At 32.0% G+C, this 21536-nt stretch overlaps 1 protein-coding gene across 3 annotated transcripts in view; it reads left to right on the top strand.

The window, feature by feature from the left end:
- The window catches only part of ASCC3 (activating signal cointegrator 1 complex subunit 3), a 318336-nt gene that overhangs the window by 18650 nt on the left and 278150 nt on the right, over window positions 1-21536 (top strand). For all 3 annotated transcript variants that reach the window (XM_076003099.1, XM_012738813.3, XM_076003097.1), the window contains exon 4: window positions 14018-14577. In XM_076003099.1, coding sequence (XP_075859214.1) covers window positions 14018-14577 — 560 coding nt within the window. The remainder of the gene's footprint in view (window positions 1-14017; window positions 14578-21536) is intronic.

Consider the following 21536-nt stretch of genomic DNA (forward strand, 5'->3'; position numbering starts at 1 on the left):
GGCTTTCTCTCACTTCCTCAAACCTACCAAGCTGGTACCTGTTTTTGCATGTGCTCCTCTCTGTGCTGAGAATGTTCATTTGTTGTAATCTTAGTACAGGTAGATCCTTTCTTGTTGAACTCAGCTAAAAATTTTCTTAATGAGGCCTTTTCTCCAATCTCAAATTGTCACCCAGTCATGCCCTATCTTATAAGGCCCCATAACATTTATCATTATCTGACATTTTGCTTGCTTGTTTATGGGCACTAGGATCTAAGTTTCAAGAGAATAAGATTTTATTTTTCTTGTTCAACATTCTATCTCCAGTGCTTACAATAGTGCTTGGCATATTTTAGGGTCTTAATGAAGATTCATTTGATAAGTAAATGAAAAAGTTTTCTCAGGTGATTTCTTAGTAGAGGGAGATTTTAGATTCTTATCATATGTTGATTGGCAATTTTCTTCTTTATACCAACTTTGGAGGGTGTTTCTTTTATATTTTATAGACTTGAAAATTTCTTATGATAATCACATCTTTAAATTTTTTCTTCAAAATTTCGACTTTTAAAAATACATTATTTTACTGTCATTGATCTGTAATCAAGTATAATATTAAATTGAATATCCTCATTGTTTTAAGTTGTGAAATCACAAAATAAATGTGTTTTTCTAGTTACATCTTCAGAGGTTCAAGGGCTTTAGTAAAAATTGAGTTTGCTTAAGCCTAGGGGAAGTAGACCTTGCTTTGATGAGATTTGTATTTGACATAGAATCACACTCTATGTTTTTAAGTAAAGTTCCTTATACAATTGTAGTGAACATACAAAATGCCCTAAATCATCTTGACTAGGATCTTAACCCTCCTAGTCATCTTGGTCTTCATTTGTAAGATGTTGGGGTCACCAGAGTCTGACTAAAGTGCTTTTCAAAAACTGTAATGCCCTTCTTCTTCTTTAATTGAATTATAAAAATGCCAAAGAATACTCAGCAAAAATAGTAATGAAATACTGAGCGTATTCAGTACGATGACTTCATTATTTTTTTATGTAAATGATACAGAAATTAAGATTTAAAAGAAACAAGTTATTCTTTAGATTACTTTCCTGAGTATCTGGCCAGAAGTCAAAAAACCTTACCTTAAATACCAGCCATTAATTGTTAATCCTAGGGATCTTGCATGTGGTGAAACATCTGATTCATACTTAGGAACTAATCAACTGACTGTGTTTAAGGAATTGATTATTTTGAGATGTAAGAATATTTCTGAGACATAAAATCTTGTTGGATTTAGGCAAATACTTTGTTATACCTACTTTTTACTGCTGTGCTTAAGTTGAATAACTATTAGCTTTAGTGAAACTAATAGTAGAATAGTAGTCAGCCACCCTTTATGAATGAAAATGCTAATACTGAAAATGTAATGAAACTAGTGGCTTTGAAAAGATTAGTCTCATGGGAAATATATTTTTGTGATTTCTCTTATATTTCTCTTTTAGCACAGTTTTGGTGTAATTGTATTCAAAAGGTAGAAAAACAGAATAAAGAAAAAAAGAACAATTATATTTCAGTTGAGTATAATATTTTGAGACACTTAAGACCATGTGTATTGTTTAGTCAGAATAATAGATGTTTTAAGCTGTAGGAAACATTAGGGGACATCTTTTTTAATGCTTTCGTTTTTTTATGTGAAGAAACATTGCACAGGAATGTTAATTGAATCATTGTTGGTATCTGGTGAAGGTAGGCCTACATCCAAATCCTGAAATAGAAACATGATAGAAATCCTAGATTTTTACCTTTCTTTTCCTTGTTGTCTTAGATCACGTCCTATCAAGTATATTTTTCAGCTATTAAATTTTACTCCCTCTGCATATTCACCCTTGCCTTATTTCAGGATTTTCCCATCTCATGTCTGAACTAATATATAGTAGTCTATTGCTTCAGCCTTTGTTTTTCATCTACCTTCTTCACTATCAGTAGACTGATATGTGTAAATGGTAAAGCTCATTTTTATTCCCGATTTATCTTTTAGGCCAAATTGGGTTTATTTATTTATTTTTTTTTGAGGGGTGAGGGGATGGATGGGGTCTTGTTTTGTTGCCTAGGCTGGGGTGCTGAAGTGCAGTGACATCATCATAGCTCACTGCAGTCTCAAACAATTGAGGTCACATGATACTTCTGCCTCAGCCTCCTGAGTAGTTGGGACTACAGGCTTCCACCACAGCTGGCTAATTATTTTTCATTTTTTGTAGAGACAGGATCTCGCTATGTTGCCCAGGCTAAGACCAAGTTCTTTAGAATGACACATAAGATAGCTCCTTTATGAATTGACAGAATTTACTTTTTCATCTCTTTGCCATTGTATCACATGCAACCTTTAAGAAAACGTGTGCAATGTTTACTATCTTAATTTCCTGAACAGTGCATCCTGTTTTTCTCTTTTATGTGTAACTTTCTCTATTGTGTTCAATTGGTGAAATGCTTCTCATCTCTGAAGAAATGGCTCAGGTTTCATTCATTCATGTCCTCTCTGATTCCTTTCTGATCTTAGTAGACAGTGCTTCATTAGACTATCACCTGTTCATACTTTATTTTAGACTACTTTTCTTATTTTTTGATAATTGTTTACCTCTGTCTTCTCTCTGATGGACTGTGAATACCTTGCTGATACAGGGATCACATCTTTCTACTTCAGTGCCTAGTCTGGTGCAAAGGATACAGTAGATGTTAGGTAAACAAATGAAGTATTGAGAATTCAACTTAAAGTCCTCTACGTATGGTCTTCACTACTTGTAATGCTGACGATGTCTTACAGGTGCCAGTTTTTCTCTTTCTGTTAGTTTACATGTAATATATTTTCATCCTTTTTACAATTTGATTCTCACCTTAAGATTATTTTAATAATACAGCTTTAGAGAGAAAATATAAATTTTTTTGAAAAATAGTATTCTTGGGCCTTAATCTTATTGTATCCAAATATACATTATAGGCACAGCTATCTCCTATCTTCTTCATGAATTTTGAAGGATAAAGAGAGTCATGTTAACTTATATTTTGTTAGCAATGAAACTTTGTCAATACATTTTATGTGCTCTAAGCAAACACATTTTTAAAAATAGGCCAAGGTTGAGAATGGTAATTAATAAAATACATAATATATTAGGCATATATGTCTATTACTTAAGAGTTTTAAATCATTTCAGGAGGCTGATAAGATTTTCAGTGTTGATAGAAACTACGATTGGGGTCAAGAATGATGGACAAGTGGGTAGAAAGACCGTATAGTTAGCTAATCAGCTCTGTAAGCCAGAATTGAACTAGTTTTCAGTATTCAAATTATTTTGCCACACAAAGACCTGTTTGTTTTGCTTTCACTAATTTATAACCCATTTATAATCAAAAGGTAGATTGGACAGGAGTGGCTTACAAAGTATGGTTTAAGGGATTTGTGAATCCATTATGGTTTATGAGTTGTCAAAGAAATAAGGTTTTACTATCAAAAAGTGAGGAATTAAAACCTGGGGTAGAAAGCAGTTTATAAGGCAATGACTGGAAAAGGAAGTATAAAAAGATATTAACAGAATCTGGCAATTCTGTCTATGGAAATAAGGGTGGACATTTAAAATTATAAAGGCCTTTTGTTTGTGGGATATGGCAGAGATTCTTCAGGAGTATTTGTGAAAACTAGCTGTTTTGAAAATTGCAGATTCCAAAAGAGTTCAAAGAGTTTTACTTCCTATAAAATGGCAGACAAGATAATTTGGAACAACCCTCTGCTGAGAATAACTAGAAAAACCATAAAATATACAATTTGTTTGACTGCATCAGAGAACTACTAAAACAATGAAGACTTATGAGGTCAAGATCTGGAAGCAGAAACCAACACTGAAAATGTGATCCTGGCATTTGGGCTATTTTTTCCTAAAGGAAACAGACTGTCCATTCCAGAAGAGGAGGCTGGATGGAAAAGAGGAGAATGAGCAAATGAGCAGAGATTCTAACAGATCAAAGGACTAAGATGACAAAAATGACTAAAATGGACAAAAGAGGAAATAGAAAATCTGAATATTTGTTAAATTGAATCTGTAATTAAAAGTCTTAACAACAAAGACATCTACATGCCTTGATGACTTTAATGAAATTGTCATATAATGTCATTTAAAAAGGTATGAGGATACTATTGTAGAGTAAAAAAGGCTAAAGGCATATAATAATCAAATGTATGATCCTTGATGGACTCTTGAATCAGAAAAAATTATAAAGATATTTTGGGGGCCATTGGAGAAATTTGAATACAGGCTGGGTATCATTAGGTAATATTAGATCTTAGGTGTGATTATACTGTTGTGGCTATGTCAGAAGTCCTAAATATCAGGAGATCTATACTGTGATATTTACAGTGAAATGTCATGAAGACTGCAATATACTGTAAAATGGGTCAGTGAAAAAAATGTACACGTGATGTGTGTGTGAACAGGGGGTGTGTGAGCACATGTGAGTGCATAAAATGTTAATGATTGGATTAATAAAAAGGAAAATAGCATGATTCATGGTAAAGTAATAAAGGTTTAAAAATTACATGATTCAGAACTGAAGAAAAAGCATTTTTTGACTAACATCTATTTATGATAAAAATTCTTAGCAAACTGAGAATAGAAGGGGACTTTCTTAATCTGATAAAGAGTAGCTATAAAAAAGCAACTAGAGCAAACATACTTAATGGTGCAATGTTAAAAGCTTGTCTGAAATAGGGATTTAGACTGTCACCCCTTCTCTTTCTCATTGTACTAAAAATTCTTATTAATATAATATGGCAAGCAAAAGGGTATAAAGACTGAAAAAAAAACCTGTCATCTTTCAGATGACTGTATCTTTAGAAAATGAATTTAGCAAGGTCAATATAAAATTCAATTTTATTTCTACTTACCTGCAGCACATTTTAAAAAATAACATTTTTATGTAAATTTTTATAAAATTTACTTCATAAAGTTTTATAAATTTTACTTTATGTTTACAAGAGAATAAAAAAAATATTAAATACCTAGGAGTGAATTTAACAAAAGATAAGCAAGACTTCCTCACGGAAAATTAAAATATTATTGAGAGAAATTAAAGAAGACCTAAATAAATGGAAGAATATCCCAAGGATTGGAAGATTCACTATTATAGATACTGTTTTTGCCCAAATTGGTCTGCAGATTCAATGCTATCCTAATCAAAATTTCAACATGTTTGTGTTTGAGAGTATGCATATGTGTAATCTGATAAGATAATGTGAAACTTATATGGAAATTCAGAGGCAAAGATGAGCCTAGTCAACCTGGAAAAGTAAAGAGGGAGAGCCCGGCAAGGGTGGGGAACCTACAACCTTGGAGCCACATGTAGCATTCTAGATCCTTGAGTGTGGCCTTTGAGTGAATCCAAATTTTACAGAACAAATCCTTTTAATAAAGTTTGGATTTAATTGAGGGGCTGCACTGGGGGATCTAGAGGGCCACATGTGGCTCTTAAGGACACAAGTTCCCCACACTGTATAGTAGATTTTAAAACTTACTATAAAGATTAGTAATTTAGATTGTGTGGTGCTGGTCCAACTATAGACAAGTAGATTGGTGTGATAGAATACAGTCCAGAAATGAACCCACAAATACTAGGACACTTGACTTATGATAAAAGCTATAAAGCAGTAAGACAAGGCTGTTTTTTCGGTATGTGGTGCTGGGGTCAACTGGATGAACATATGAAAAAAATTTATGCAAATAATTTTAAGCAGCATATAGAATTAAACGTGATACACAAAACAAGAAATCTTCTAAAAGATAATGTAGAAAAATATCTTCAGGATCTTGGTATATGGGAAAATTTATTAAACAGAAAACAAAAAGTACAGTCAAAGGGAATTATTGGTAAATTGGACTGTATTAAAATTAATACCTTTTTTTCATTATAAGTAAAAAGGTAAGCCATAGAGTAGGGGAATATAACTTCAAGATATATAACCCCCCCAAAAAGAGCTTCTATCCAGTTAAATAAGAACTACTAATTAATAAGGAAAGGACAGAGAATCCTATATAAAAATGAGTAAGGGTCTTGAACAAACACTTTAAAGAAGACAGTTGGCCAGTAAACATGAAAAGGGGTTCAACTTCATTAGTCAAGGAGATGCCACTACAGGCCCATCAGAATGGTTACAATGAAAAAGGCGGACATACCAGTTTTAGTCACGATAAAGAATATGAAACAATAATTCTCTTCCGCTGCTGCTAAAGTTTAAATTGGTACAACTACTTTGAATAACTGATAGTGTCTACTAGGGTTGTACATGTGAAATTTAAAATCTTGGTATATAAATATGCAATAAAAATGCTTGTACATATATATCAAAAAGACATGCATTTATGGCAACATTATTTGTGATTATCTTAAAGTGTAAACAACCCAATTGAGTGTCAAATGGCTTAGATAAATTTTAAGTGTAAATAAGTTACAGTGTAGCAATAATGAACTACAGCTATGTGTAACATTGAAAATGAGTCTTACTATATTGACAGTAGAAGCAAAACAACACATAATGTGATTCTATTTATATAAAATTGAAAAATAGGCATGACCAGTCTTTGACTTTAGAAGTCAGAATAGTGATTACCTTTGAGGAAGGAGGTAGTGACTGGCAGTGACTATGAGGAAGGTTCCTGGAGAGCTGATAATGTTCTGATTCCGGAAGTAGTTAACCAAATTATACAAGTGTGTTCCTTTTGTGATGATTCTTTGAGCTGTATGTATACTGTGTACTTTTACAGACAATAAAGAAGTAAAATTTATTCTGCTTTTTTATATTAAATTTAATGAAGTATTTTAGGTTGATAAAAAAAATACAACAAATTATTCACCCTTTAGTTTAACTCTTGGCTATCATATGGTGAGAGAACTCCTGTGTACCCTGCTCAGTCTCTGGTAACCAATATCATAAATAAATAAATTGATATTTATCATTCTCATGCCTATTTTTATATTTTTATCACATATTTATACATCCATAAATAACTATTAGGAATAGATTCAGCTCAAATATTAAAACCGACTCCAGTGACAAAGAGATCAACTGAGTTTCATCTGACAAGTCCCCTATGTAGGTCAGCAGCTTAATGATGTTAGAGTCCAAGTCTCTGCTAATGACTTACCCTTTTCCTCACATTCATTGCCTTTTATTTATCAGATGTCTGCTCCACTTCTAGGCATATCTATATACTCAGTGTTTCTCCTTTGGTTTTTAAAAGTAGATTATGTTATATGGGGAGTAGATTGTGTTTCTTGATTTTTTGATAATTGAACCATGTTCGCATCCCCGGAATAAACTTGTAGTTTATTTTTAGATGTCAGGATGCACCGATTAAGCTAATATTTTGTTTAGAATATTTGCAACTATATTTTTTGTACTATATTTGATTTTAAGGTTCAGGTTTTTGTAAAATTATTTTCTTCTAGTTTGGGATAATTTCAAATTCAAATTATCAGTTAATATATACAAGTACAAATTCATGTTTGGACATATATCAGTTACTAGTGGATAGTTAAATAATATCAATAAACCCATTTCCTCATTTATAATATAATGATGGCAATTCTTACCTTGTATAGTTGTGATGTGAAACAGTACTGTAAAGTGGCTAGAGTAGCATCTGATAAATGGCTGTCAGTGTATAATTTTCTTATAACCTAGATGTAGTAATAGACATGGTAAACAAATAGTTTCTCTATGTGAGTTAATATGTTATGGTAAATGTAAATGCCTAGTGATGTACAGGTACAAAAGGCAGGGAACTCTGGGTAAGTCAGAAAAGAATTCATAGAGAAGGAAACTTTGAACAGACTTAGACTATGTTTTCAATGTTTCAAAAAGAAGTGTTATATTTATGTCCATTTTATAAGAGAAATTATAAAATAAAAGCTAAATAACTTAGGAAAATCAAAATGAATTTGCAAATGTATCAGCTATATAAATAGGCAATTCAGATTACCTGAAGATATGGCAAAAGAGCTATAAATTGAAGCTTGGATACTGTATCAGTGCCTACCTTGGAAAAAGATCAAGGTTTCTTGGTTGTTTGCTTTACTTAGTTTATCGTTAGATTATTTTTCATTCACAAATTAATTATGATTCCTTAAGTACACTGCATTCTCTGCTAGAAGAATTTTAAAAATTGTGATTAATTTTTTCATACAGTATTACCTGTATTAGTACCAAACATCTGATATATAGATGCAACACTGAAGTGTATGCTTTAAATCATCTTTTTTGTTTATTTTTCCCTGGACATTAAAAAAAAAAAATCTAAAATGGCAGTTAGATCTCAGCTATGTGATTTGTTTATTGATATAGTTATTTCCTTAGTGATACTCAAAATGATTTTATTATAGGAAGCTTTTATATAAAATCTAATTCAAACTTTTATGTTAGCTATTTGGTTCCTTGGGAAGTTATGTTGTAATTTGATGCAGTATTTTATAGTGCTAGAAATGGTAATGTAGTGGCTGGTTGCTGTCTTAAAATTGTAAGTTGAGTATTCACATTTTTTAATGAATGTACACGAAATTAAATGGCTGTTTTTAAAACACAGGGAAGTACTATGGACTATTTTTAATTCCTTGTACTACCACTATTTTCTCTACCAGATACATTTCTCTATTTACTTTCCTTTAGTTATTTGCTCACCCTGAAGGCAACAGTTTTTATATAAATGTGGGAATAATCTTAACATTTTAAATAACTCCTTTAAATTATAATACTCTATTGAACATTCCTTGAACACTTTGCCTATTTACAGCAAGGTACTGCTGGAGTTGCTTTGATACACAGAGTTATACCCTAAAATAAATGAGGCTCATTATATTAAATTACATTACTTAGGCATTTTTAAAATTATATCACAGAAATTGTCTAGTTTATTTCCCAAAAAATGACATGGTAAATGCCTACTTGTATTATGTCAAAAGTTTGAGATTTTGTTGATCATTTGAAAGATGGCATAATACCCCCACACCCACCAAAAGGCCCCTGGTTTGTTTTATAGCTTCAGTGTTATTTAACATCATTGTATCTGAGTTTTTTGTAAAATGAAGATAATACTAGCAAAATTCATGAGACAATTTTAAGTACTAGTTTAAAAATTATAGTAACAGGCATTGGAGGGGAATATGTAAAAGAAATAAAATTATGGGGACATGGTAGAGTATATGTTCAAGTTGAAACCTTATTTTTATATTTTGTTATATACTTTATTATATGCAATATTGTATGTAATGTCCTGAGAGAGTTCCTCGTATAAATATCAATATCTTACATACTTGTTAATAAATCAGATAATAGCTAATCTCTATTCAAATATAATATGTTTATACTAGCTTCTCTGTTTTGCTGATACTTCTAATAAATGGAATGAGCTTAAGTAAACAATGAAGGGTTATGATACAGTATTCACAGTTACACTTCGAGTGTCAGGGTAAAATTGACGTTTTAAGTTTGGACATATCATGAAAAAATAAACAAGTGGTTTAAACATTTCTTTGAACACAAAATATAAGTATAAAAGATATTTATAAAATATTTTTGACTAAATCAAAATTTAACTGGTCAAGGAACTCTTGTTGACAACTTGTAAATTAGATACTTATCAATAAAGGATGCAAACAGTTGATTAATATTTTTAATTCAATTTTCAATTAAAGGTTTTACTCATCTTTTTCAGGGATTCCTCAACTATTAACATAGGCTATTGAAGCTACAATTTACAGTTATAATTCTTAATATTTTGCAATCAAAAGAAAATATAGACATAAATTGTGTGTTGAGGATGACTGAAGATTGTAGCCGTCACTCAACTCTTTGATTTACAATCTTACAGTAATGAATTACCAACTATTTTATATGGTTTAGGTTCTATATAAGGTTTAGGGTATTTTTTCAAGTTTGGAGATGACTTATAATGGAAGAGCAACAGTCAGCCCACCAAATTGAATTCTGATCATACTCTGCTACTTAAAAGTAATTTTTGGCAAGCCTATTTCACTTCTGTTTCTTGGGAAGTGCCTTACAGTTTATTGTGCATTTCACATCTCATTTGCTCTCAGTATAACTGTGAAGTAGTCAGGGTGAGTATTTATTATTAATATAACATATTTTAGTGACCGAGAATCCTTTTAAATGTGTTACAATTTAAATGCCAGATGTGTAGAGCCAGTTTTTGTGGTTTACAGTCTATCTTGTTCATTGTTTTATGGATAGAAAATTATATATCCAAATGTCTAAGTTTCTAGACTAGCTTCCTTAAAAGTTTAGAGTTCTGAAGTTTCTTATGAACTTTTGAAAATTGTTTAGCAAATAATTTATTCTTTACTAAAACTTTGTCTTGCAACAAAACTAAGCTTCTTAAAATCCTGATTCCTGTTTGAAAGATTACCACAATAGTGTGAAGCAGATATTAAAAGCTTGACGAATTGAGTTCAAATGTTAACTTACCAAAGATCTTAAACCTAATAGTTTGTAAGATTATTTGGTTCTAAATTATATGTAAAATATAAAGGGAAATGAATAATAAGAGGTTTTTGGGGAACAAGATTCTCACAGTTAATGTGACATGTTCAATCTTAGATGTGTACGAAAACAAGAACATGACTACTTATTACAAATTTCTACTCTAGAAATCTAGCAGCATTGTCTGAGGCCACCCCATCTTCTCCTTCCCATATAGTCAGTTGGGTTCTGGTTCAGCTAGCTAGTAGAGGCTGTTGAGGGGAGGCGGGGCCTGCCATAGCTTTGGCAAGTTAGACAACTGATTGTATTCATCGTCTTCAGATGTTTTCTCTATGTTGTACAAACACTTTCCATACATTATTAAGTCACCAAAAGACTGAGTGCTGGCTTCAAGGGTAGGCTGTATCAACACTGGGGTTGATACACGCCTTTGCTGCCGCTGTGCTTGGGACCTCATTCCTCTGCTCCAGTCCTGAGCTGTCCTTTTCTCCGGGCAGTCTGCTAACAGCCAATCTCCTACCTACGGCATCGTACGTCTTCAGACGTCATCACTCCCCGACAGAGTGCGAAAGAACCCGAGTCTCGGAATTCTGGGGGGAAGACACATTTGTGGTTCCAGGAAGGCTGTGCGAGTGGAAATCATCATCGCGTGTTTTAGTGCCCTGGAAAAATTCATTGTTTTAAGAATGCAATACTCACCGTTTTTGTTGGCGACAGATATTTGTTTGCTAGTGGTTCTCAAAATTTGGGATTCCCAGAGTAGCAGCGTGCATAGAGATTTGCTCTTGAGAAACCGCATTGTTGTGAACACGTGTCCATTCTTGTTGTAACTGTCAGAGATATGGTGGGGTAGGTTGTGCAGAAGGAGCACCACAACATACATGAAGCACCACAACCCAACTAAGTTAAAAATTTTAAGTATTTGTGATTTTTGAAATTTTACAGACATAAGTCAATGCTCATTGACAATTTGAAACTCTTAAAAAGTTATTTTTGATCTTTGCTTGTGTTTGTATGAGTAAAATTATTTTCATTTTACTCAAAAGTGGACTCAGCTTTTTCTCTCACCTAGTATATTAGTGGATTTTTTAATGGCAAGATATATGAATCCACTGTATTGTATTTAATGAATGTATTGTATGGCTGTACCATTAGTCACTAGTAACCTAATAATGGATATTTAAGTTAATTACAACTTTAATATAGTAAGACTATTCTCCTTATTAGTTCATTTCTTATGGTGGTGATTTATTTACTTTGAAAATTTAGTAAACAAGAAATTTATAGGGAATCAATATGGCATAGTAGAAAGAACTTTGTTTAGGAGTTAGAAGACTGCTATGTATCTTGTTTAATGACTTAATAACTGTTTGAAATTTCCCAGATTACTCAAACTCTGAGTTTCCATTTTGGCATCTATAAAATGGAGATAATTTTGTTAGGACAAAGTGAGATAAATTAAGGTGAACATTTTTAGCAAATTGTTTAAAAAAATCCCAACATGCAAAATGATAATATCATCTTTACAAAAGAATATAGATTTATAGTGTCAGATATAGAATGAATTTGTGAATGTCAATTCCATTTTTGCTTAGACTTTAGTGTCAGTAATACCAACCCTTTTAAATTGTTTATAAAATTATAATCCCTAAATTACCTAAACCTAAGTTTTCTAAGTATTAGTAAAATGTACATAGTGAATAAATGTACATGAATACTATACAGTTAACTTAAAATCACTACTTAATTTATAGAAGATTTTTGCCATGTGTTTTCTACAAACTAAAAGAATAATTATGTCACATAGTGTTCTGTAAATTATTTATAATAGTAAAAGTAGACTTCATTATTGAAGAAATTGGTAATAGACATGTATTGTAAAATTGCTTATTTTCACTTATACGCACTGTTAGTCTTCTACACATGGATAAACATCAGATAGTGAAAAGTTACGGATGCAGTGTAGTATAGTATAAAAATACTAGTCTGCTGTCAGTGAGGCATGGGTTTAGTTTAAATCAACTAATCTTTGTTGAGCCACCTATTTGGGACAAGGTACAGTGAGGGACTAATACAATGGTCATAAAAATTTGCATTTGTCTTGAAAAAGGAAGTAGAGCTGGATTCTGAAATATGGGTAGGATTTGAATAGTCAGAGGCCTTGGGAAAGGATCAATAAGGATATGGAAATAGTTATAGAATAGGACAAGACCTGGTTTGGGGATGTTAAAAAATCTTTTTTTGCTGTAGCCGGTAATGTATAATAGCAAGGCTGGAAAATAATGATAGGGTCAGCTCTTGGCTGGGTAAGAGCTTACTCAAGCTGTAATAGGCCTTTCAAAATTTGTGATTAATGCTATTGGAGCCATATTTTCAGGAAGATACTAATATTAATTGTATTACTAACTTTACCAATATTACTTTAGGTAAGTCACATTGACTTTTCTGGTCTCTTGAAGATTTAAAAAATTTTTTCTGTTTTAAAAATACTCTTTGAAATCCATGTTATAATTATGGGTCCTTTTCTTCTTTTATTTGAGAAAATTAGATAAGAGAAATTAATGCCTTAAAGAAATTAGGGACTGATCCCTTACCTCCTCTTTTATTTATTTGTTTCTGGCCTCTTTTAAACAGCATCTTTCTTTTATGTGTTATAATATGGCTAAGTTTATTTTAAACTTGATGATATTAAATGTTTTTGAATGATAACTATATAAATATTTCTTATCTCAGACTTAGGTACAAATTGGAAAGATAGTTACAGATGTTTTGAGCTTTCATTACAGCTCCCAAAGTTTATAATTCAGATTTTTAATTTTCTTTTACATCTTACTTTGGTTTATTTAACTAGCTCAAATCAGTCTTTAAAATTTGGCTTTAGGCTGTGCGCGGTGGCTCACGCCTGTAATCCTAGCACTCTGGGAGGCCAAGGCAGACGGATTGCTTGAGGTCAGAAGTTCGAGACCAGCCTGAGCAAGAGCAAGACCCCATCTCTACTAAAAATAGAAAGAAATTAATTGACCAACTAAAAATATATAGAGAAAATTAGCCAGGCGTGGTGGTGCATGCCTGTAGTTCCAGCTACCTGGGAGGCTGAGGCAGGAGGGCAGGAGGATTGCTTGAGCCCAGGAGTTGGAGGTTGCTGTGAGCTAGGCTGATACCACGGCACTCTGGCCTGGGAAACAGAGTGAGACTCTGTCTCAAAAAAAAAAAAATTGGTTTTAAATAAGTTTTAGCTAATGTCTCAAATTGTTTTTGGAAAGAGGTAAAGATTGTTATTAGGTATTTTCTATACTTAGATGTAGAATAATTACTGACAATGATTTATGTGCTTAAAATGGTTCTTTGAGAATTTGGGAATGAATTTTTCTGCTCCTAAATTGGTTATCTCTATTGATATACTTTGAGTGTTTGATTTACTCAGAAGAATATTTATAGTAGTTTTTTTGAAAATGGTAACTTGAGCCATTCAATTGAATTAATACTGTTTCTTTTATTTTTAAATAGTTGGAACAGATAACGGGAGAGAAGCAATTGAAAGTGGGGCTGCATTTCTCTTCATGACATTTCACTTGAAGGACTCTGTTGGCCACAAGGAGACAAAGGCTATTAAACAGATGTTTGGCCCTTTTCCATCATCATCTGCCACTGCAGCGTGTAATGCTACTAGTCGAATTATTTCTCATTTTAGTCAAGATGATCTTACTGCTCTCGTCCAGATGACAGAAAAGGAATATAGTGATAGAGTTTTTTTTGGTAAAAATTTAGCATTTTCATTTGACATGCATGATTTGGACCACTTTGATGAACTACCAATAAATGGTGAAACTCAGAAAATTATAAGCTTAGATTACAAGAAGTTTCTGAATGAACATCTTCAGGAGCACTGCACCCCAGAGCTCAAGCCTGTGGAAAAAACAAATGGCTCCTTTTTGTGGTGTGAAGTTGAGAAATACTTAAATGCAACTGTGAAGGAAATGACTGAAGCACCAAGAATTGAAGATCTTTGCTGCACTTTATATGATATGCTTGCTTCTGTTAAAAGTGGTGATGAACTTCAGGATGAGGTATAGTTGAAGTTACTGAAGTTTTATATTAATGTAAACTGTCTTAATCAAATAGCCTTTTTAAACATGGGTAGTTAGCAAAGAAAGTACTCCTTTAATATTGTGTAAAGTAGTCAAATATACTGCCAAATGGTTTTACGTAGAAGGCATTGTATGTACTTTCCCACTGGAGAGTTATAGGAGGGCTGCAAGTGTAATGAGTAGCAGGAGAGTCAGAAGGAAATGGTTGTCCACATGTCCTGGTTACTGGTCAGTTCTGGTTAAATCTGTTCCATTGTAATAATTTTTACTCTGCAAAGTATATAGGTTTGAATGATAAATTATATCATGAATGATATAATTTAGGTTATATATAGGTTTGAATGATAAATTATATATATGGTCACACTAGTAATGTTCACATTTGTACACAATTTTATATTTCTGGGAGTTTTGTGATGAAAATATAATAAACTTCAAATACTAGAAATTTTACTTATAAAAAATGACTTACTGATTTAGATTAATGGGCCAAGTTTGAAAAAATAAATATCGAACTGGGTGTGGTGGTTCCCTCCTATAATCCCAGCATTTTGAGGGGCTAAGGCAGGAGGATCACATGAGACTAACAGTTTGAGACTAGCCCTGGAAACATAACGAGACCCTGCCTCTACCAAAAAAATTGGCTGTGTGTGGTGGTACACTCCTCTGGTTCTATATACTCGGTAAGCTGAGGCAGGAGAATTGCCCAAGTCCAGGTGTTCAAGGCTATGGTGAACTATAATCATGCCACAACACTCCAGCCTAGGGTGACAGAGCAAAAGTGTGAATGAATAAATAAACACTGAAAAACAGAGTGATCTAGAAATAATTGGATTGTGTGATATTTTAGATCACTTGTTCAATAAAGATTTGTAGTTTTATAGGGGTTTTTTGCATCACATAAAGGAAAACATTTTAATTTCTGTGCCATGATTTGGTCATGTTATTCAAAGTGATTAATTACTTTTAATATCGCATAAAAAGTTTATTTTTAGGGTTTTGTGGTTTTGCTCTCAATACTAGCATTATAGTGAACTTAGAGTAATGCCAACCCAATTTTAATATTGAACAAATTGAATGAGTAACATATTTGATAAAGGTTTAAGAGAGATGTATACTGTTGGAGAAAGGGCAGAGGCTTTGAAATGGGTTCTTCCTTTTCCGCTTATTGCTTGTGAGACTTTAGGTAATTGAATCTCTCAGAAGCTCAGTTTTCTTGTTGGGCAATCTCAAGGGGATACCAATACCAAAATATAGAATTTATGTGAGCATTAAATGTGATATCACATCTGAAATGGTAAGTAGCATTTTACTCATTACATGGTAGCTGTTGATTATTTTTGTTGTTATTGGAATTGGGAATTTTTAAATTGCAGGGAGTATCAGTCAGAAATACAGAAAAAAATACTAGCTTTTTTTTTTTCAGAGAGAAATTTAGGGAATTACCTTACTAGATATTGGAGGACTAAACTCATGGTAGTGATAGGTGTTATGCTGATTAACATTAGTTTGGAAGTAAGGTATTATATTATTAATTCTGTGGTCAGTCTCATTTACCTTGAATGTTTTACACTTGATTTAATTTATCTCAGTTGTTTCACATTATTAAATGAATTTTCGCTAACATTCTGAAAATAATAACATTGTTTTAAAAATTGTGATTTATAAGGAAAATTTTACTGATATTTGAATATATTGAATACATAACAATTATCCTATTATGATTACAGTGAACCAAAACTTATAAACATCAAACTAATAATGGATATTTTATTTTCTGGGTGAGCCATGAAATTATTCTTTTAACTTCTCAATACCTGGAGTGAAGTTTGTATTTCTCAGTTCTTTACCACAGTGTTAAAGTGTGTATCTGAATCCAGTTGTTGGAGGGGGAATATTTTCTAGTTCTCAAGATTTTTTCATAATCTAATTCATTGCAAGCTCAAACTAAATTCATGCATCCATCTATTTATCACATATTTATTGTATGCTTACTGTGTTACTAGGTACAGTGCTATTTGCTGGACATAAAAAGATGCATAAGATAGCAACCTCGTTCTCTTATTCATAACCTTAATTATTTAGCAAGAAGAGACATGTCAACAAGTAACTATATTCAAATATCATTGGTATTATGATATTATATACAAAGAAAATGGGGGCATAAAATAACAAGTCAGAGATTTAGTGGAGGGTTAGTATGGTAGGAAAAGTATTCATAGAGGAGTTAAGTCTGAGCCAAGTCTTAAAATGTTACTAGATTTAATTTTTTCAAGTGGATCAGAAAGGTAGGGAGCATATTTCAAGCTTAAGAGAGAACACAGCATGTTTAGAGAGTTGCAGTTTTGTAAAGCAAGAGTGCAGGGTGCAAAGGGGGGGATATTGAGATACAGGGTGTGCAGATAGATAAGAATAGGCCTTGTGTACCTTGTTAAGGTATATTATAAACCACTCTGAAGCTTGTATGGTCTGGTTCAGTGGTTTTTTTCAATCAAGGCTTAATGGATAGTTTAACATGTAAGTGAATATTTCACATTCTTTCAGTGACTTGAGTAGCAGAATTTTATATGGTTCATCCCCTTAGTGTTTTGGTTTTCCTGTCTGTGTATGAAAATGAACAATCATTATGATAATTTTTGCTCCACAGTGTAGCTTATTCATAGTTTATATTTTAGACCTTTTTCTGTGTATCTATATTCTGTTGTTATAGCAAATTTCAGTTTAATTTTGAAGTGATACTTCAATGGAAAAATGTTTCAATACAGTTGTTCTTGTCCAGTGTTACTTTCACTTTAAGATGTGGTATACTTTATGTGTTCTCTATTTACTTTTAAATCCGTCACTTAAGCCTGGAAAGAGGGTAATTAAAAAGATAATCAGGTCATATGATAGTAGAGTTAATTTTCATTTTTTGAAGCTTTTACTTGACTGTTTAAATAGGAATATTTAAAATATTAGCTTATAAATATAGGTTATAAATATATAACCATGCTGTGTGCTGTTGCTCCAGAAATTTAGTAGAGCCATGGTAACATATTTTTTTTTACCTATAATCTAAGGAAAGCATTCATAAAACTACTTCTATGGTAAAGGAATTTTTAATTTTCAACATTATTTCCCAGCTCTCAATAAAGTTTATTGATCCAATGACTAATTGATGAAAAAGCTGTTTGTAAGAACTAACCATTTAGTCTTTTTTTCCCAAAGACTTTTATGTTATTGTTGAACTAGTGTTACAAACACTAGTTTGTATATATACTTTATACATATATAAAGTATATGCATATGATAACATTTATCAAAAAGACAAAGTAAGAAAGTTTACAGTGTGAAACATGGAAAGGAATAATGCTAATGACAATAGTAATAATAATAATAACTGGCATTAATGTATGACATGAGGCATTATATTAAGTGCGTTATGAGCATGGCTTCATTTAATCTTTATAGCAGTGCTTTGAGGTAGGCAGTGTGCTGGATTACAGATTGTTAGAAGCCCTAAGAATGGAAAAGATTGCACTCTGAAGCACTTCTCCCTTTCATATGTGATTAAAAATTTTAAAAAATAGCATACTAAAGCAAACATAAGAAAGTCTAATAAAATTTCATCTGTTACTGTGGTGGAAAAGTTGATATTTTTTCAAACATCAAATTTTTTAAAAAGTTTTTCTAACTTTTTGTTATTGCTGCTTTGCTGGTATCTTAAGGAAATGCTTTGTCAGTGTTATGGATTATCGCTCTCTAGAGATAGGGATGTTATAGATTAGTAATGTGTTTAGAGATCCTGGAAAATTTGTCTGAGGTTACAGGGTAAGTAGTAGATCCAGGATTTAGATTCACGCATTCTGACTCCAGTGGGTTCTTTGTTTGCCAAGAAGTAGATCTATATGTATTCTGTATTTGGTGCTTTGAAATATCAAGCATCTTAAATACGTAGGGGAATCTTTGGCATTAACTCTTAATTCTTTAGAAACAATATTCCAAATAAGGAATTGGCTGAAATAAGAGAAAAGGTGAAACTTTTAGATCCTATTTAAGATGAATTTTAATAATTCCTCAAAGAATTCATTGCATATAAAATACTTCTATGTTCTTCTGCATGTTAAACTAATAAAATAACCCACTTCTTAGCTTTTCCCCATACCGTCCTTTCTTCCCTCTCTACCTGAAGTCTCTAAGTTACTTTCTCCTAAGGAAATTTCTTCAGTTTCTGTAGTTTTTTTGTTAAGGCTATAGTTGTTATGATTCAAACTTAGAATTTGGTTGGCTAGAAAAATCTGTAAGGTTCTTTGTGCTCTTGAAATTTATTTCCTTTAAAAGTATTTATTAAAGTTAGTACATTTTAAGTCCCAGAAATAAATAAGACTTGAACATTCCATGTTATTTTCTTAATCAAAACCTGTCCATTATTGGTATAGATATCTTCTGCTATTGCTATTTCATAACCAGAATTATAGCAGTAAGGAATTATAGCAGTAAGTATTGAGTCTACGGCCATACCACCCTGAACGCGCCCAATCTCGTATGATCTCGGAAGCTAAGCAGGGTTGGGCCTGGTTAGTACTTGTATGGGAGATGAATATTCTATTGGGATTGTATAGTTAATGGGCTTTCAACAGAAATTTTCCCCCTAGAAAATAGTAGTGTTAGTAACAGTACAAACTACAATGTTTTGAGTGCCCGTAGGAGTTGTATCCTCTGTGCAAAGATGTAAAAACCTAGAGGCCCACTTGCGCACTAAAGTCACAAAGCAAGACAATTGTAGAAATTCTGAGACTTTTTCTCAACATAGATTTACCACTCTTATCCAGTGTGCCATCAGATTTTTTTTTAAGAGAAGAGCATTAACTGGCTCTTTGACAGAATTTCTTTTCTTATAAAGCCAGGTTAAATTCTGTCTCAGTTTGTTTACTTGTTATTAACTATGGGCTAATTACTAAGCCCTTGTGAACCTCATTTCCCTAATTTGTAAAATAATTTGCTTTACAATGTTGCTGTGAAGATTTGTGAGATAATATATGTGAAACATTTAGCAAAGTGTTTCACAAACTGTAGGCTCTCAAATGTTAACATCATATATTTGCACATATCACAGTTTTAATAATCTATGCCTTAATTTATATGGAGATTTCAAGTCATAAAATGATACTTAAAAGGCTAAATCTTAATTTAGAGAATTATTTTTTCATTTTTTTTGTTTTGCTTTTTTATGTCTCACTATCCTAAAGAAAATCTTTTGAATTCAATTTTTGAGGTAAGTTCTGATTTTAATAGTCCTTGTTGAAATATGAAGTTTGCAGAGCTATTAATAATGAGGTAAATATTGATGGAGTTATTGTGTAATCAGTTCTTAGAAAAGTGAGTTTTGAGTTTTATTGATACGATTATGGTTTGCTTTTCTGCAGATGGGATCCTTTATAGCATTTGTGATTTGACATTTGCTGTTAGCATTATCTCTTGTCTCTATGCAGGTGGTGTTACTTGACCCATGCAAGTTCATTTCTAAACCTTACCCTGTTCCAGATATGTGCTTGATCTCAAGAAGTGGGAGTTATTTGATTAGATTGTCTTCTGAGGGAAAAGTATATTTTTTTAGTATCTATTTGCATTACAGATGATTCTAGCATCCTGTGAAGTTTTGATGTAGAATAATTCCCATGGTTTAGTATAGTGGTTCTCATACTGTTTGTTCTCAAAACTCCTTTAGAGTCATAAATTATTGATGACTTCATAGAACTTTTTTATGTTATTTAACTCTATTGGTGTTTTTTGTATTAGAAATTAAAACTAAAAAATTTTAATATATTAAATGTTTTAATATGTATTTTATTATTAAATCAATTAAAATAACACTAAATCCCTTATATTACTATAAGTAAAATTTTTATGAAAAAATAATTATTTTCTAAAATAAAAAAATGTATGAAGAATGACATTACATTTTTAAAGTCAGTTAGATGTCTGGCTTAATAGAGGACACCTAGATTCCTGTGTGCACTTCTGCATTCATTCTGTTCTGATGTCATACATTACATTTTGTAGCCTCTGCAAAACTCCACTCACTGTATACTTGTGGGAAGATGAGAATGAAAAAGGTAAATAATGTTTTAGTATTTCTGTGAAAACAATTTTTACTTCATGGTGAAACAATTTTGACTTTACCCTTTTGAAAGGAACTTTGAGATTCTGGACCACACATTGAGAACCATGGATTTAATGTTTGTATTATGATTTGGCTAAGAGGGTGTAGTGATTTTTTTTTTTTTGTACCTAGAATAGGATATTTAAAATATTACTGTACTGAAAGGTTAACATTAGTGCTTTATGAAAAGGTTGTCCACCTATTAGGTGCTGTGCATTCTTTTTGGTAGCCTTAGCCCTACTGAGCAATAAGGATACCAACATCAACCAGATTGGAATTAAAGTAGTATCCCTTCAACTATGAGGACCAAATATGTATTGCTTTTTTATAGCCTTTCCACCAGATAATCAGAGTCTCTCCCAGTTGAACATTATACTTTATGAGAATGTTGAGGATGTTTAGAATCATGGAATTTCCCCACCCAATGTAATATTTTTGTTTCTAGCATTCTTTCCAAATAGTGATCTCTATGTAATGAGGTGTACTTATTTTAACGGACATATATATTATATATGTAATATATATATTATAATATATTATATATTAAATATATTTAAAAAATATATATATATATATACACACATATATTTGCTTTTCCTCCAAAGGCATTCCATTTCTTTCCAGAGCAGTTTTCCTGTAAATTATTTGTTTTGCTAACTGGTACTACCCCTGTTACTTCTGCTATTTAGTTCTGTATCTGTACAGAGTGGCAACAAAGTCATAGACCCTAGACCCTTGTTCTTACATGACTATATTTTAGATATATGTTGACAGTTATGTTTTTCATTCCTTAGTC

This window comes from Microcebus murinus, chromosome 5 (assembly GCF_040939455.1).
Source record: "Microcebus murinus isolate Inina chromosome 5, M.murinus_Inina_mat1.0, whole genome shotgun sequence".
NCBI classification, from domain to species: Eukaryota; Metazoa; Chordata; class Mammalia; order Primates; family Cheirogaleidae; genus Microcebus; species Microcebus murinus.